At 38.8% G+C, this 18878-nt stretch overlaps 1 protein-coding gene across 1 annotated transcript in view; it reads left to right on the top strand.

Annotated features, from left to right (window-relative positions):
• Window positions 1-18878, top strand: part of DOCK8 (dedicator of cytokinesis 8) — a 69067-nt gene that overhangs the window by 12904 nt on the left and 37285 nt on the right. The window contains exons 10-21 of the mRNA XM_010012912.1: window positions 283-363; window positions 1177-1336; window positions 1924-2063; window positions 2151-2244; window positions 3371-3533; window positions 9910-10027; window positions 11693-11763; window positions 12320-12458; window positions 13922-14023; window positions 14727-14822; window positions 15901-16135; window positions 17202-17366. Coding sequence (XP_010011214.1) covers window positions 283-363; window positions 1177-1336; window positions 1924-2063; window positions 2151-2244; window positions 3371-3533; window positions 9910-10027; window positions 11693-11763; window positions 12320-12458; window positions 13922-14023; window positions 14727-14822; window positions 15901-16135; window positions 17202-17366 — 1564 coding nt within the window. The remainder of the gene's footprint in view (window positions 1-282; window positions 364-1176; window positions 1337-1923; window positions 2064-2150; window positions 2245-3370; window positions 3534-9909; window positions 10028-11692; window positions 11764-12319; window positions 12459-13921; window positions 14024-14726; window positions 14823-15900; window positions 16136-17201; window positions 17367-18878) is intronic.

The raw sequence follows: 18878 nt of genomic DNA, 5'->3' as shown, positions 1-18878 counted from the left end.
CGCTTCATTTGGAATGTATTAATTTTCCTGATTTCTGTGAAAATGCATACCTGATTGACAGTGAGATCACATACATATTTTCTTCTTTCTAGCAGGCCAAATAGAAAACTAGTAGTTTTAGTATGGGGTAATTGGTTTAGTACCAGTTACAAACAAAGATAGTTTTAATGATTCTATATTGCTCATTTAGGCAGGCTCTTCCATATTGCTAAGGAAGCAACATATTACTGGTTAGGTGGTATTTTTTTCTTTTTGAGTGTCTTATTTTACTGCTTTCTGCAGATAGAAAAAGTGCTTCAGCAAGGAGAGATTGCAGACTGTGCAGAACCCTATGCGGTTCTTAAAGAAAGCGAGGCTGGCAAGGTAAGTAAATAATTATAAAGAGTGTTTAGATCAAAAAATGCATGCACAACAAAACCAAAACCAAAACCAACCAACCAACCAAACAGAAACAGAGAAAGAGCAGACCTTTTGGAATAGGACAGAATCACAAGAACAGTGGGGAGAAAGCCAATTGGTGCATCCATTGTGCAAGCAGTCTGGTGTCTGTGACTGATGGGAAGAAGTCATGAGAAGGTATGGTGCACTTCATTACTGACCCTTTGGAAATCAATACTGACAAAGTCTTGAGTCACAAAGCAGGTAAGAGTGAGCAAAGGAGATGACAATTCAGTGTGGAGTTAGCAGAAATATTTGTACCTCAGAGACATGTTATAGATTTGGATGGGCAAACGGCTTGTTGTAATGTGTACTGGCCAGTTCAGTGCTGTCATCGATAGATAACATGAGCTCTGTTTGAGGAATTTATTGTCATTTACCTGCCTGGAGTAGACAGACACATTTGCTGGACTTTCAAACATCTCTTACTTTTAGAATATTGCTTTCAGCAGAATATTATTTCTGTATCTGACAAAGGAAGCAGAACCTGCTAATGTTTTATGGTGATTGTTCAGTTTGCACTTGGGAGTTACTGCATAAAGGTCTGCATTCTCCTTTTCTGTAGTGAAAATGAAGTCATTGAAAGAAGAAGTGAATGTACAAATCAAAATGGAGAGTGATACAAAAGAGATAAGAATTCAAATTATTTACTGAACTGCAAATATGTTATTTCCATTTTTTTCTACAGTCACATTAAAATAACTGCTTTTTAAACAGTCATTATTTTCTTTGTCGTAGGCAAAAGAAAAGATTGAAAAACTGAAAGCCCAAGCTGAATCCTTTTGTCAGCGGTTGGGGAAATATAGAATGCCATTCGCCTGGATTCCCATAAGCCTAACTAATGTCTTCAACGTTTCAACACTTGAACGAGAAATACCCGAAACGGAAGGTTTAAATGGTACTTGTCTAACTTTCTAACTAGGGCAAAGCCACTCTTCAGTAGGCCTGTGCATAGCTGGTAATGTCATTCACTCTGGCACCAAAAGTGAACAGATTCAAAGTCATGCCTTCTCAGCCTTTTTTTTCTGTGCTACAAACACTTATAAATTAATATGCTCACTGTTTCATCTCTGCATATTTATTTTTATGTATGCTAAACACTCTTGCATGTTTTAGGACATGTTGAGCACTGGCTTTGTAGGGTAAAACTCCCCTTGACTTACAAAACTTGTTTGCAACATGGGGCAATCAAAATACATAACATCTTAGTTTCTAGAACACACAGGACCATTGGTCAACAACATCGAACAATGTGCATTATAGCTCATGAACTAAAACTTTGAATAAGCTTGTGCTCTGCAGCAGAAATGATGTCACTTCACTGGGTTTGTCCTGCTATTCCACTATAAAAGTAATGGAATGGTTTAGGTATTCTCTCTACCTTCTGATGTTGTTAGGAAATTGTAGGTTTCTCGTGTATTCTGATGGTCTTTGTACCAAAGCAATACAAAGCAAGTTGATGTTTCATTTAATTTCTGTTTGAAGGGAAAGGATCCACTAGTGACAAGAAGGCAACGCTGCTACAGGGAAGAAGATTTTCTGAGAGAAGTCTCAGCTTGGAGGACAGCTCTCCAGTTTCAAACTTCAAAACAGTCTCTCTGACCCTCAGCACCTTCTTTAAACAGGTACTGGATACTCTTTATGTCTGAAGCTTTCTCAGTATTATGGAGTAGTATTATAAAAGGTACTGATTTTTCTCTTTCTGCTGGTAGGAAGGAGACAGGCTCAGTGATGAAGATCTGTTCAAATTTTTAGCTGATTTCAAAAGATCATCTTCCTTGCAGAGAAGAATAAAGACTTTACCAGGTACATAATTATTTTTGGATGGAAAAGGATAGATGTACTTTTCTCCCCTAAATTGTTCTGTAAATTCCAACCCCAAAATACAATTAAGTTGGGGTTTAAGTCTATAGTATGTGCTAGTGTGGAATTTCCTGGATTCTCAGTGTCTACCTGAGCACACGGGCTTTCAAAGTTTTTTCTGTATGACTGAGCATATGTATTTATATTTAGCTTGATATTCTAAAATTATTTGCTTTCCTCCCTAATTTACAGTATATCTACTGGATGGTTTTTGTTATTATTCAGACTGTTTGAAGACAGTGCTTGAAGCAAATCTCAGAAATCCTTGCTATTTTCCTGCAATATTTTTAAATGGGTCATATTTTACAGAGGGAGATGAGGATGTGTAGACATTTCATCTTACTTGGGTATTTGTGTCAGTGTTAGTTAATAAAGTAGAGAAGCAGAGATAGTGTTTGGCTACTGTCAAAAACCTGACTAGCTTATTTTTTCTTTTTACATAATGTACAGCTGAAACTCTCCTTCAGCTGTTGTAGAGGAACCTTAAAAGATATGAACTGAGTGCTAAGCTGGTTTGCCTTTTTAGCTGATTGCCAGAAATCACAACAGAAAATGTAAATTGGAAGTATAGTTTTACTTGTGTAAGTGTTACTGGAATTAGCAGTTTAACTGCTCACCACAGCAAGCCTGGCTTTCCTGGAGGGTGGTGTCTACTTTGGCAGAGGTTAATCAGAGCAGAATCTGAGTGGGGGTGGTGAGAGAGAACTGTGCTAGATGTCAGCCCTTGTATCTTTTATTTGTCTCCCAAACAAATTTTGTATTATCTTGTGTGAAAGATACTAGAACATCAATTTAGCCTATAGTATTCCCTCTTTGTTTACTGTTTCTTTGAAACAGTACAGGGTAGACGTAAAGAGCTATATATTGACCTGATTGTAGGGCTGTGAATAGTGTAGGCTACTTCCTGTGTATATTTCTGTGCTTTCATTCTCATGCCACCTTCAAGCGGAAGAGCCAGTTCTTATTTTTGCACTGTTACTATGTAATCTCACATACTGTTTTAATTTTTTTATTATACATTGGTTACTTTTTATATTTTTGCTGAGATTTTATGTTTTTTTTTTTAAAGGAACACTTAAACTGGAGATTTCCCCAGCTCCAGAAAACCTTGGTTATTGCCTGACACCAGAATTACTACCAGTGAAGCCATTTCCAGAAAACCATAATCGTCCTCACAAAGAGATTTTGGAATTCCCAATTAGAGAGGTATATGTTCCCCATACCATTTATAGGTAAGAAGTAACATATTTTTTTAATTTCTTCAGATCCATTTCCAAAAATAATTGTGATTTAGTTTGTGGTGTTTTTTCTCAGAAATAGAAACTAAAAATATTTTTTAAAATGTTAAAGACTATGTGTTAAGCTGATGATTTAATCTTACTAGCTATTACAAGATAAAAAACCTACAGGGAGTTGTTCTATAATGTATTTAATAATCTAATTTTGTTGTCCTTTAAAAATTTTTCTTAAATGTCAAAAAAAAACCACAACCAACCAAAATCCCAACAGCTTTCACTGACTTTCCTGTTCTGTGGGGTTTTTTCCCAGTAGATTAGCAGTTTTGGTAAATGTTTGTGCTGAGTGCTTTCTACCATTAACTTGAGTCATATGAGAACCTGAGGCAGTAATGTGTTGTCTGTGTGCTTTTTCACCATGAACTCTTGGCTGTCACTTTTTTTTTTCTTAGATTTGTTTTTTTCTGGTTGTTTCAAGGAGACCATAGTGTTCAGTAGTATGCAGCTGATCAATTCCCATAACTTCTTAGTGGTTTGTCACAGCTGAGTCTCCAAGAAGAAGTGAATATCAGAAGAATGCGCTTCAACATGTTTGTGCAGCATGGCAGTGCTAGTGAGCAGTGATATTGGTAATACCTACCTAACAACAATTCAGAACGGGTGTATCACAGTATTATAGGTATAGAAATACTAGCTTTTGTGTGACCACTGTGTTAGTGAAGGCATGAAAGTGAAGCAGAATGCTTCTTACAACAGTAGTTGATACTGCTGTAAGGGACCTTCCTGATCTGTAAAACAGTAGCTAGGTACTGAACTGCATTAGTGGCAAAGATGTGACTATCAGAAAGGAATCAGAGAATGAAGGAGGGATGTAAGCCTTATTCACTTCTTGCAGCAGAGATTAACAAGGAGCCAGCTCTCCTACCCACTTGCTTGACCACACTCAGGAGGCAAAAAAGGAAGAGCAAGACTTGTGGTTCAGTACAACTCAGAACTACAAGGCTGCAGACTGATTTGTCCTGGGGAGATGCTCCATACCTTCATGTGAAAACGGAGAGACAGTTTGGCTGTTGGTGACACCTGCATTTTTTTCTTTTTTTTTTTTCTCCAGTTTTTAGGGGATTTATAAAGACATTTCTACAGGGGAAGTAGTTTTCATATAATTAAAAATGCAAGTGGAAATGAACTTCAGTAATGATACCTTTTTTTAAATGACAAAATGAGACAGAATTTTAACTTTCCTATTCATCGTCTGGCCACAATAAGGAGTGGCTTGTGTTAACTCCAGTGTGCAGACTCATATTGTCTAAAGGTCTGCTTTTGAAAATGAAAATATTAGCAACCTCTGTGATGCTGAACTAGAGAGTTGAGTCTGCACAGAATGTCCTCCCTTTAGTTCTCACCAAGGTAAACTTCTGCAGCCAGACATCATGAATATCAAAGTCACCATGCTGAAAATTAATGTGTACATTTCCCAAAACAAGTTTGGGTGTCTCCACACTATCCTTCAGTTGCTAGGGGTGTCTGTGTTGAATACATGCACATACATTAAACAAAATGCTTGCTCAACAATTACACTCTTTGAGCAAGAGTTTACACCCAGCAAGCTTAATCTCTTCAGGCTTCTTGGACTCTGTTTTGATTTTCACCCTAAATAAAAGTCTTGGTAACAAAACAGAAGTAGGATCTGTCCAGCCTAGCTTATAACAATGAAGAGAATATCTATAAAGAATAGTTGCCTTCATTAATCTTTACCTTAATTAGTGGATCAATGGTGATGACACATCTGACATGCCGTAAGTGATATTAGGCTGTAAACTGGCAACTCAGTCAGTTAATACCCAAATAAAATCTAAAGCTAGTTAGTTAGATACACTGGGGGAAAGGTGGAAAAAATGCAGAAATGTTGCATTGTGACAACAAACTTGTTTGGAGTGAGAAAGGGGAGTTGCCAACTGTAACTATTAATGAACTCCAGCAGTGGTTCCAGAAAGTCAGACGAGGCAGCTTTGCAAATATTATGAAGCAGCAGAGTCTGGAACTTGGTCCTGTCCAGGAAGTAATACTTGTATTTGCATGGTGTGGTTGAAAGTACCTCCCTTTTCCACAAGCCAGAATCACCTAGCCACATGTCAGGTGCTTTTTTGTCACACACTCATGCCAGTGCTCCATTTGATAAGCAAAAACAATGTAGATAGGCAATGTAAGCTAATGTAGTCAGAATCACAGAATCATTTAGGGTGGAAAAGACCTTTAAGATCAGTGAGTCCAATCATAAACTTAACACTACCAAGTCCACCATTAAACCATGTCCTTAAGCGCCACATCTACACATCTTTTAAATACCTCCAGGGATGGTGACTCTACCATTTCCCTGGGCAGCCTGTTCCAGTGCTTGACAACCCTTTAGGTGAAGACATTTTCCCTAATACTCAATCTAAACCTCCCTTCGCACGACTTGAGGCAATTACCTCTTGTTCTATCACTTGTTACCTGGGGTAAGATATGAACATCTACCTCCCTACAACCTCCTTCCAGGTAGTGGTAGAGAGCAATAATGTCTCCTCTGAGCCTTCTCTTCTCCAGACTAATCAACCCTAGTTCCCTCAGCCCTTCCTCATCAGACTGGTACCTCTAGACCCTTCACCAGCTTTGTTGCCCTTCTTTGGACACTCTCTAACATCTCAATGTCTTTGTTTGAACTGAATGCAGTATTTGATACGTGGCCTCACCAGTGCCAACTACACGGGGACAACCACTTCCCTGGCATCTTCTATAGGACCATTACTCTAGTTCTGTGCCAGTCAAAGATGCTAGCACTTCTAACTTCTTTTTCAGAGTGGATATTAGTATTACACTGTTGTGCACAGGTGAAGGAAACAGTTTAAGGTAGATACTACAGTTTCAGACAGGTGTGACTGTGTCTTGATTTATTCTGTTCCTCCGTACATTATTTCATCCCAGTGCAATAGCTATCTGCTCTTTCCAAACCCTGTAATCTTTTGTGGGCATCTACTGTACTATCTCAGCAGTAAGAGGTTTCATGGAAGGTTTCCTGATTTTTCTTTGTTTTTTACTGAGATAAAAATTACTTTGTCAAATACTGCACAACAAAGCAGAAACAAGGGAACCAAAAACTTCACAAAGAGGATTCTGGGAGTGCATGTCCCTCTTCTACGGACATCTTGTTTGTTACAATGCTTTCAGACAAGGTATTACACCTGAATCCTCATAACAAACTTCATTAATTATGTAATACAGGCAGAAGGCAAAACATGCCACCATGGCATGCTGATCTCTGTATAGTTAACTGGGCAGAGACTCTAGATAAAATATGGATCTGTCTAAACTTTTAGATGAAAGCAAAGTCTTTAAAGAAATGTGTAATTATTCTTTAAAAAAAGAAGCAAATGCAAATAGTTTAATTAGAAAGGGTTTGGGTTTTTTTGGTTCAGTTAGTTTTAACTTGACATCATAAAGTAAATTCTTGAAAACTATTTTCGGCAGACTTTTAAGCAAGTATAATTTTAAATGCAACAAAAGTGTTACAAAAAATCTTGACAAATTTGTGTCTTGAATAGCTGGTAGTTCTCTATGAAAATCATTAGTTAATATCTGCTTTCACATGCTGAGCACTTTTATACAATTTAAAATCTGTCATATACTGATAAATATTGTGGTTTGCCTTCCAAAAAACCCCTAATGTTACACTTTTTATACCATTGTTCTTCAGCTCTTCAGCTTTAATGTTAGTTTTGTTCTTTGGTCTGCTCTGTGGAAGTAAAAGAGACTACCACCAAGAAAATCTTGTTAAGGAAAGCTTTTTAAACAACTGAAAGTATTTACAAATTATTTATAATGTACACTGAGTAAGCTAGTGCTCTTTTTTTTTCTTTTTTTTTTTTCCCGATAAGCTAAATTGAGTTTTCCAGAGACCTGTAGGAATTATTTCTAAGGCACATTCACATCCACAGCAAGATACCTACCATGCAAGAATGTTAGAAGATTTAGACTTAGATTTATACAGTATGTTCAAACAATGCTGGGCATTTTTGTTGTGGTTTAATTCCCCGAACTTGAGGCCATTCTTTTCCCACTTGTTTTTCCCTGTCTTGTAAATGGTACCACTACTGCTTCTGTACAGCCCTTTTGCTTTTTGTAGGCACATCTGACTATTTCTGGAGGTAGAGCTCTGCACTTTCTGTGAGGGGAGGGAGGGGTGAAGTTTAATCATACTGACCAAAAGTAATTGCTGTGACATGTTGTTTGAATGTTTCTGCTCAGCACAGAGCCTCAAGGGAGACACAATGCCTCCTGGAGCTCGTCATGTCCTATAGGCATGCTAGGTGTCCTGTTATTTAAAAGTCAACTGTATGTGCTGCCCTGGTACCCCTGCTAACTGACATGTGGAAATCCTCCTTGTCATTGTTCCCTCTCAGTCTTTTGGAGGGTATGGATGCTAGCAGGCAGTAGCGCTTGTGCAGTGGTCAGCAATGGGTCTACAATACGTGCCTGTGTGAAGCAACCTCTTTTGATCATCTCCACACCTCCCTGCTTTAAAAAATCAGTCATCACTTTCATCTCTGCAGGATATTCAGAGTCAGCATCTGCCTCTGTTCTTCTGCAGTGCTGATGGGTTTAAAACACATGTAAGGAAAATCCCTAAAACTGCTTGAGCATAAATGGCACAAGCTTTAGCTCTTCAGTATAGTACTTGCTGGAATAATGCTTCCTTGATTGTGCAGTCAGCAAAGAGCTCTCTGTGTTTTACGTATCTTACATCTCAAGTCACATCTAAATGTAAAATCCAGTGCTCAAGGACATTATATGGATTTGTGACATCTTCTGCTGGGGTGCAGATTAATGAAGCAATGACTGGATTATGCAGCCTCCCTACATGTATTTCTTCACCTCTGGCAGATGAAATATTGATAATATCCTTCATTTAATATGTCATTTCCCCAAGCAGAATTCACTAGAGGTTACCAATGTATTTCTCTCTTTCACTTAGCTTTTCCTAATATCATCTTGGAAAGAATTTGGCTGAGCAGAAATTGCATTTAAGAAGGTAGGGAAGAAAGTGCACTAGTGTGGCAGGCACTAGTACTATTCTGGACAAAGGGAAAGGCAAGTCACATGCTAGTTCCTTTGCTAAGGCATGTCACGTAGCATGTGTTGCTTAGCAGAGTAGCTCAGACTGTATAGTTGAAGACTATTGTCACATTGTGAGATATGGCAGTAAAGAGAATCAACCACAGGTCTCCAGGTCTTGGGATGTAACAAATAGAAGGTGGACCGTCTGGCTTAATTTTCCAAAGCTGCTCAACATTTTCAGCTGACAATGGTGCTGAGGAGTTATCTATAATAAGGACAGGGAGGTTTTGTGTCTAGCTTCTGACTGTCACAAGAAGAAAGAATGAAAGCCAATGAGTAGTTCTCATTGTTTCTCATCCTAAGCCAGTATGCTTCCACCAACACTAGTCTTATTCCTTATACTCAGAGGACAGACAGTGAGAATCCTATATAAGTGTAGGAAAGTTAGATATTAAATAGACTTAATTGTGATGCCAGAATGTCTGTAATCCAGATACAGCTGAATTCTCAGGCTTGTCATACACTTCACTGAAGAAAAAGCTTTCCGTTAGCATTTTGACTTTTCTATCAGAACTGCTGGGGTTTGAACTTGGAAGACCAGCTATGATGTTGAATTCCCCACAAAAATTAAAGGCGCTTTAAGTTTAGTTATCTATCAATGTACAGAAGCTAGTAAACAGCAAAGAATGTTATATTTTAAAGCATTATTCATATTCATAACTAAAAAAATATTTCAGTTTCTAGAATTATAGTTAAAAATTTCTTGTTTGTGTTTATTCGGGTTATTGGTACCTCTTTTTGATTTGCACAATGTGGAAATATATGCCATTTTGTTTCTATAAACCAGGAATGTATGAACTTCAGTTGCTGGTTTTATTTGCTGGTTTACTTGTTTTATCACCTCTGAGTAATTCCTTACCCCTTCCAAAATCTGGCTTTTCACAAATGAGGAAGGAGCTGCTTTCTTCATAGATTCCTTTTTTAATTACATCAAGCAGAGATACTAATTTGTAACTGGGAATTACATACTACAAAAAAAAAAAAAAAAAAGAGAGATAGGAAGACTGCCTTCATAGCTTCTGTGTGAGAGACCTTAAACACAGGATGTTCTTTGTGTCACAGCAAGAACTTAACTTTTGAAATGAAGCTCTGGCAAATCTTTCATGATCTGGGTGGAATTAAAGGACAGGGAGAGGAATCAGCAAAATGCTAGTTTGTGTACTTCATTTTGAAATGCAAATAATTGTCATTTACCCATTCTGTTCTTACTTTCTTCCAGAAATCTCCTGTATGTTTATCCCCAGAGGCTGAATTTTGCTAACCGACCGGCTTCTGCAAGAAACCTTACTATCAAGGTCCAGTTTATGTGTGGTGAAGACCCGTCCTGTGCAATGCCGGTAAATAAATGCTGAGATTTCTTATCAGACTTCTCCTTACATGCATTCCTGAGGAACCCGTGAAGAGATAACTCACTGTGTACTTTCCATCACCACAGTTTCTAGTGGGGTCTTAGGAAGCCTAACATTAGAGAGCTTGTGAAGCTTGACATTGTCATCAGAAAGCAGGGCCTTACTCACAACAGGGAAGACTTGGCACTCAAGTGGAACAGAGGCATATTTACTCCCTCTTATCTAAGTCTTCCTACCTTATTTTCAGAAGAGTGACATCTTCTTAAGTCAGTCCTATACTGGAAAACCTAATGGTAAATTCTCAGACACCTTTTGAGAATGATGTAGTCTATCTTCCAGTGTAACTCCTCCATATGCACTATGTATACACAAATACTCAGGTGTAACACTGGGAGGTAGAAGCTGGGGTCTTCATTGCCTGAATCTGAACAGGTGCACTATCATGCAGTGTAGGTAGAGTTTTTTGTGTTTGAAACGTACTGTCTGTTACTGGTACTAGCAGAGCAGGTAGCACTGTCTATGTTCAGGTTATTCAACATTTCTCATTATAAAATCCTCTCTTCAGCTTTACCAAGCTTCAAATGTTCAATTTGAAGTGTTCTATTGCAGATGTCTGCTTTGGCCTGATTTTTTTTGGAACTTTTCAGACAGTGCAATTAACTATTTGAGAATGACATTGTGATAAAATCTTTTGTGGTTTTTTGTGTTAGAAGGGGAAAAAATAAGTGGAAATACTACCTTGAGGAACTCTGATCCAACAATATGTTGGAGCAAGGACTGGCATCCGACTAGCCTTAATCATACTGCACAATGCATACTTCACAGCCTTACTCCACATGACTCCTGGTACTGAAATCAGCACATCAGCACAGTACTTTCCCAAGCCATGTTTCTTCCATACCTGGAGCTGTGCCATGCAAATATAGTACCATCTTTTACACAATACTGCATTGTTGGTTTCCTTGAACTCTGCCCATGTTACGATTGGGTTTTGACAAATTCTTAGGACAGTCACAGTTCATCTGGCACTGCTCTCTGCTTTAAGAAAGCTTCATCTCTATGCATATGGACTTGTGCTGTACATATATCCTTGTCTAAGCTCGTCTCCCAGGGCTCCCTTTAAAGCTACTGGATTCCAGGACCTTAACATGAGGCTGTGTCTGCAATAAGGGAAGCAAGTCCAGCACCAAAAATGCCTATTTCTCTTCACTGATTATAAAGGAACTTTGGCCCTTTAAGGTAAAGTGAGGTGGATCTCCCCCTAAAAAATGAGCAGGTTACAAGTGAAAAACAAACTTCTAAAATACACTTTTAATTTAACTTTTTAGCATTTAGTTAAAGGCAATGTGACAATATGTAAGAGGCTTACCATAACTTTATTCCAGCAATTCCCAACTTTTTAGTGCCTGACAGGAGAATGTGATGTGAAGTAGTCAGTGGCTCTGGAAATGACGTCTGCTCCATTTTCCTGGTGTTTTACCCTGAATAGTGTTTGGGGAAGATGTTTGGTAATAAGACATATGTGCCAATGTGCTGAGATAAAATTGAAAATTAATTTTCAGCCTTCTGATACTGCCTTAAAATCTATACAAGATTATGATAATTAGATGCTTTAGACCTGACTGTTGTTACTTTATTTTCTTCTTAATGTAGGTAATTTTTGGGAAATCTTCAGGTCCAGAATTTGTGCAAGAAACATACACGGCTATCACATATCATAATAAGTAAGTATTGTTACTATTTGTATGACTTGAGAAGTATTAATCATGACCTCTTTACCTAATTCTTAGCCTATATAATTCACCAAGCAATGCTGGTACTAATCCACTGTGTAAGTGACCATTGCATAAGAAACCATTGCTTTTCTTATTTGAAGCTTTTCCGAGCTTAGTTGAAAATGTTCCTAATCTGAAGGTTAAGGAGCAGGAGCAGGAAGCAGCAGCACAACCTTGTAACAGTGTTCACTTTGATGAATTCATAGGTCCAAAAGAGCTGAAGGGACCTCATTCTTATGAATGTGGACTTGGGATTTAGGATTTACAGTATAAATATGTGGGAACCCAAAATTAAGATTGAATGTTTTTGAAATTATGAAGGTGAAAGATTCCAGCTAATTCAAAGCTGTAGGTAGTTCATAAATACAGCTGTATATATATACACATATATATTCAGGATTTTTATAGTTTTAGAATCATGGCATATAAAAGCTAACTGGCAAACTTGCCTTCTACTCAGTCTCATACTTACACTGGCAATGTGCTTTGCATATTTTTTAAACAGGTCACCTGACTTCTATGAAGAAGTGAAAATTAAGCTGCCAGCAAAACTCACAGAGAAACACCATCTATTGTTCACATTCTATCACATCAGCTGCCAGCCAAAGCAAGGAGCATCTGTGGAAACCCTTCTTGGGTATTCAGTAAGTTCCATGCGGTATAAAGTGTGTGTGCATGTGTATGTGTGTGTATATATATATATGTATATGTATGTATGTATGTATGTATGTATGTAACTACATCCTATGTGAACAGACTCTTCCCTTGTCAACAATTTCATCATATATTCCATTTCTGGTTATGGTAATACACCAGAACAAGTAGGTCACAGTAACAAGATGCACCTGTGCTGTTGCATCCTCACCCTGTAATTTTGCGTGAAGTTTCTTTGAACTTGATGAATTCAGCTGACAAAACTGAAGTACACACCTGAATATTTGCAACAAAGATGCTTTATAGTATATCGCCTAATTTTGTTAGATCCTTTTTTATTGTGAAATCCCCCACGCCTAAAACATACGCAATTACAATTATTTACTGTGATCTAAAAAATTCATACATGAGGTATATACTCATATAATATTTTCAGTTAGGTTTTATATGGCATATTGTTTATGTTCTAAAGTGTCTTTTACCCACATCAAAATTGAAACCAAGGAAGAATCTAGAAGGTAAAATATAATTCTCTTGCAGTCATTATCTTCTTGTTGAGACTAGCATGTCTTAGCTTAAGAAATACATATTGTAGCATAGTCCCCTAGACCTTTTTATTTATTAATCAATATTTTTAACTGGAGAGATTTTAAAATAAAAGGAAAGCATAGATGGTAATACATCAGATTCGAAAACACCCTAGTGCTATTGAGCAGAAGGGACAGACAAGTGCTTTCCATGTGTTCCTGACATGAAGTTGTATTTTTTTTTTTTTTAATTGTGAATCCTTTCAAATGGGCTTTCTTTTGTAAACAGATGTAGTCCCACCAGTGCCAATGGAATTGGTAGGAAGTAAATTAGTTTGTAGTTCAGGAGCGAGACTTGACATAGACAAGGACTTAATTTTCAAGCTTCTGTTCACCTAAATACAAAATATTCCTGCCTTGTGATACTCAAATGCACAGCCTCTTTCAAACTTGAATAGGGTAAAATTGTGTCCAGCTATCAACACAGAGTTATGTTGAGTCATTTTGTCCTTAATTCTCATGGTGACCATGACCAAGATGTTCAATTTATCCTTAGCAAAACTTTAATTCTCTTGACTTTTGTCAAAGTCAAGGATCAGTGTGTTCAAAATGTTTGATTTTTCAAATAAAAGAATCGACTCTACTACATTCTTCTGGTAAGATTTATTAGAAAAATGTATGTCACATGTGAAAAGCCCTGTGTTTATTTTCTTCAAATGAGATGGTTTGTAAAGCAGACTTGTATATTTTTCTACAGTAGCCATCAGTGAATTAAAAATGCAAAGAAATTACTGTTGAATCAGAGCAAGGAAGCTTGGGTCAATATCTCATTTGTTGTTTTGTTGACTGTACATAACAAATTAGATAAACAGCTCTAATCATATATAGTAATGAATATTGCTGTGTTTTCTCTTCATTTGTTTCAGTGGCTGCCGATTCTGTTAAATGATCGTCTTCAAACTGGACATTACTGTCTTCCTGTTGCATTGGATAAGCTGCCTTTCCACTATTCAATCCACTCTCCTGAGGTAACAAAGAAAAATAGATAGTGTTTGCCTAATGCAGAAGAACAGAATAAGTGTTTTACAAACTAACATTGCTGTCTGCTTGTAGATAGTGCCTCCCTTTTGTATTTTAGAAGGGGAAAGCTCTGGAGAAAAATGTGTTGTTATTATTGTCACTGGTGGTATTATTATTTTATATTGTTATATTGTGTTTTTTAAATTTAACTATCCAAGCAAATCCTTGTAAATTGTCTAATCAGGGATACATTTGTTTAGAGAGTGTCAAGTCAATAATTTGCTTTCTTCTGTATGATGATTTGCTCATTTTTTTGTGGCTGTGTGGGAGAGGGAGGAGAAATTGAATCAGGTGCTACTACTGGAGCAGAAAACTGTGCCCTCTGAGTAAATATGGCAAGTAGGAAACTGTCCACAGAGTTAAAACTGCATCAGATCACCATGGAGTGCCTTTGGCAGTGCCTTAACTGGGAAACTTCTAACCTTAAATATATTCCCTCAGAAGATATATGCCTGTTCATTGTGTCAATTTGTCTTTGTCTAGCCTATGAGAAAAAGAAGATGCCTAGCTGTGGTCCTCTGTATGGCACTGAATTCAGATATCTAAAAGGAAATTGATAGCCTGAATGCCCCATAGACTTCCACATAAACAGACTTTCAGTTTGATCATTAAAAGGAAGATGATGATTCCCATACTTCTTTTCCATTACAGAAAGTTCCACCTCAGACACCACCTGTTAAGTGGGTTGAAGGACACAAGGGTGTTTTCAATGTTGCAGTGCAAGCTGTTTCATCTGTTCACGCTCAGGTAGTGTATCAGGAGCAATATACAGCTGTAGTTTCATTTCAAAGAGAATTCAGATGTCCAAGCTGACTTAGGAGGTTTATGAAATGGAAATGTTTAAGCCCACACAGGTTTAAAACCAACTAATGGCTATGCAAATAACCTGATACCCTCAGTGAATTAAATCCTTTGGTGAAATTAAATTTGTTGGTACGAGTGAACAAATGAGCACTCTCAGCAGCAAGTCACATCAAGCAGTGGTGTCCTCTCAGCTCAGCAAATGTCCACTTAGGCTCTGCTTGAAAGACATTGGCAGGGAACAGTTCCAGTTTCTGCAGTCTGCATCTTCTTTTCTGCAAGGCTGGTTTAGACAACGTGCCCACATCTGCAGAGACACAGCACCTCCCTGCCTCTAGGGACAGGTTATACTGTCAGAACTCTTTAGGCAGCTCAGCTGTCACTGCCACATAGTTTGGGGACACAAGCTTAGTACTGAATGAGAACTCTATGTTTCTGGTCATTTAAATGTAATAGGAAATTGGAGTTTCGCCATCTTATTGGGATACTGGTTTGAGGCAGAGCAGCTTTACTTTGTTTCTACTGCTTTACAGTGCGTCCCCTCCATCAACCCATTCTAGTTAACCCTGGTAGTGATGTCGTAACAACTGGAAGCCCTGTGTCTGAAGCAGGTCTATCAGCCCTTTGCAGCATGCTTTTTAAATGTAAGTAGGATATAGTCGTAAGTCTATGCAGCTGGAATTTAGGTGTGATGACAGAGGGACTGTAGACCTATAATGTGACAGAATATCAGAGAGAAGAAACAGTCTTTTCATTAAATGAAGCAACCACTCTAGTGAGGGCTTTAACCTTTCTGCTTTTAATCTGATCTAACCAGAGTCTGACTTTGAGCCAGGTGAAAAGGAACAAGCAAAAAGCTGTGACAGCTGCTTTACAGATTGATCTCTAGGGCTAGCCACAATTGCAAGATAGAAGGGTGAAAACATTTCCTCTCACCCCATCAGGTGGGACAATCAAGTTTGCATAGCTAGCAGCAGCCTGAGCTATATGAACTTTGTTAACTGAAAGTGCACTGTATTTGCAGGACAATCACCTGGAGAGGTTCTTCACCCTGTGCCATTCTTTGGAAAGTCAAGTGTCATTCCCCATTCGCCTGATGGACCAGAAGATTACAGAGGCTATGCTGGAACATGAATTGAAACTCAGCATTATCTGTTTGAATTCTTCACGCCTTGAACCTCTTGTCTTGTTTTTACATTTGGTACTAGATAAACTATTCCAGCTGGCTGTACAACCCATGGTCATAGCTGGCCAGACAGGTACTTACTGGTGCATGGCCTTGAAGTGGTAGTGCGAGCGACCTGGAAATGGGGAGGGGGGTGGAGCTGTTGCTAAATATCCAGGCTCAGGTTTAGTATTTGGAGTAGCCCACTTCAGAAGGAGTTGTGCTTCTCAAGACACAGTTTCGCTACATGGTTTAATTAGATTTAACTGAGTTCATGTCTTCTCTCCTTTCCCCCATACATATAAGATTCTCACACTCTGGTTGGGAGGTATGTTAAACTGTAGTAGTCTACTTATATAGAAATACAGGTCAAAAAGTGGGCTGTGGTTTAACTTTGTTTGGAATTTAGTTGTTTTGCAAGGAAAACACCAGCAAATCTCTTATCCTACAACTGAGATTGCTGACTACGCTGTATGCTCTGTACAAATATCTTTAGACAGAATTGGGTGAGCTCAAGAGCGGAGAGGGCATAGTAATGCACATGATTTTTCTGTTACTGAGGCTGCCAATTGCCCATCACAGGTACTAACTCTGGAGAGAAGGCACACTTTGAGTGATGTAGTTTATTTGCTATCTCATTTTAGTGAACAACACTTGTCATCCATTATAACACGGGCTTTGAGCAACCTGGTCAAGTGGAAGACGTCCCTGCCATCTGCCCCCTGGCAGGGGGGCTGGAACTAGATGACCTTTAAAGTTCCTTCCAACCCAAACCATTTTGCAGTTCTATGATTCGTGAAAAAGCCTCCTAGCTTGTATTTATCAGTCAGCTGGAGGCTAGTGAGTCTTGGTGTTCTTTGAGTAGGTATTTTATGCAAAATGTGTGAAGACTGCTAGAAATGGTAATTAACAGTTAGAGTCTACTTTTATGTAGCACAAAGTGGTGGAGTAGCAGAGACTGAGTTGAAAGCGTGTCTGCTGAAAAGTAGTTATGTGCCTATGTAGACCTTGGATCTGGTCACATTGCTGTCTAGAGATCTGAATTTGTTAAGGATTGAAGTAAAGCATGTAGGATTAGTTGTTGTTAGTACAAAGAATGCCCTCACCTAATTATATTGTATAATATAGTGCTAAGACTAATTCTTGCCTTTGTTTCACAGCCAACTTCTCACAGTTTGCGTTTGAATCTGTGGTTGCAATAGCGAGCAGTCTCCACAACAGCAAACACCTGAGCAAAGACCAGCATGGGAGGAACTGCCTCCTGGCTTCTTACATCTACTATGTGTTTCGTCTGCCAGACCCTCAAAGAGAAGTAGTCAAGCCAGGTAATGCTGGTGCAAGGGTTGCAAAAATATTCTTTTTTCTTGATGCATACTATTAAGCATGGTGCTTCTGATGAGGACTTAGGGAATTGGCCTAGAAAATAGCAAACACAACTTCTCAGACCCAGACTGCCTACCGTTTAAGCACATCTCTGCTCAGATATATAATTTTTCTCAGACAAAGGTCAGGGATCTCAGCACTACTGTGGACTTGCCCTCCGTAATCTCTCTCTCTCAGTCATTCATTTAAGAGGCAAGGCTGAGATGAAAGGACTCCTCAGCTATCTGCAGTCCTGTAGTTTCATGAAGGTAAAAGTGAGAGGCATCTCCTATATTGAGGCTCTCCTTAGAGAAATTTTCCCTGGAAACTAAAATGGCATTAAGATGCTGATTTTGTATTGGTCTGTACATCAGCAAACTGCTTTCCATGCAAACTTATTTACTGCCAAATGGCACAGGGTCAAGCTCTGCCAATTTGTCCATTGCATTAGGGATGTCATCAGAGGATAAAACCCTGTGGCTAGCAGGTTGAGGGAGGTGATCTTTCTCCTCTACTCAGCACTGGGGAGGCCACACCTGCAGTACTGTGTCCAGTTCTGGGCTCCTCAATATACAAGAGGTATGAACATGCTGAAGAGAGACCAGCCAAGGGTGACAAAGGTGATGAGGGCACTGGAGCATCTCTCCAATAAGGAAAAGCTGAGAGACCTGGAACTCTTCAGCCTGGTGAAGGGAAGGCTCAGGGAGGATCTTCAACGTATACAAAGAACTGAAGGGAGAGTGCAAAGAAGACAAAGCTAGGCTGTTTCCAGTGATGCCGAGTGGCAGGACCAGAGGCAGTGAGCAGAGACTGCTGAAATGTGAGAGGTACCCTCTGTCTGGAAACACTTTATTTCTGTGAGGGTGAGTGGCAATGGCACAGGTTGCCCAGAGAGGTGCTGAAATTTTTCACTTTGGAGTTATTAGAAAGGCATCTGGACATAATCCTGGGCAGCTGGCTCTAAGTGACCCTGCTTGAGCATGAAGTTGGATCAGATGACCTCCAGAGGTCCCTTCCAACCTCAGCTATTGTGTTATTCTGCCGCAGTCCACTGTCCTAAAGCCTAAAATCCTAAAGGATTCATTTGAGGGATTGGTATGTATTAACTAACCAAGTAGCTGTGCTGTAGGACCTAAAGAAATGTAGGCTTTTTTCTCTGTCAGATGTTCACTTAAATCCCTTTTGAGGCACTGGAATAGGTTGCCCAAGGAAGTTGTGAATGCTCCAACCGTGGCAGTGTTCAAGGCCATATTGGACAGAGCCTTGGGCGACATGGTTTAGTGTGTGGTGTCCCTGCTCATGGCAGGGGGGTTGGAACTAGATAATCTTAAGGTCCTTTCCAACTGTTACTATTCTATGATTCTATGACATTTAGACTGATGTTAGGATGAGCTAAAATCTCTGAGCTTACTTACGCCTGGAAATTATTTATCCTAGAAAAATAAGGTCCATGGGGAAGCTGAAAACTAGGTAAT

The sequence above is a fragment of the Nestor notabilis genome, unplaced genomic scaffold, assembly GCF_000696875.1.
Source record: "Nestor notabilis isolate BGI_N333 unplaced genomic scaffold, ASM69687v1 scaffold9144, whole genome shotgun sequence".
NCBI classification, from domain to species: domain Eukaryota; kingdom Metazoa; phylum Chordata; class Aves; order Psittaciformes; family Psittacidae; genus Nestor; species Nestor notabilis.
Note: the sequence above shows the minus strand (reverse complement) of the source record. Positions and strands in the feature narration are given on the sequence as shown.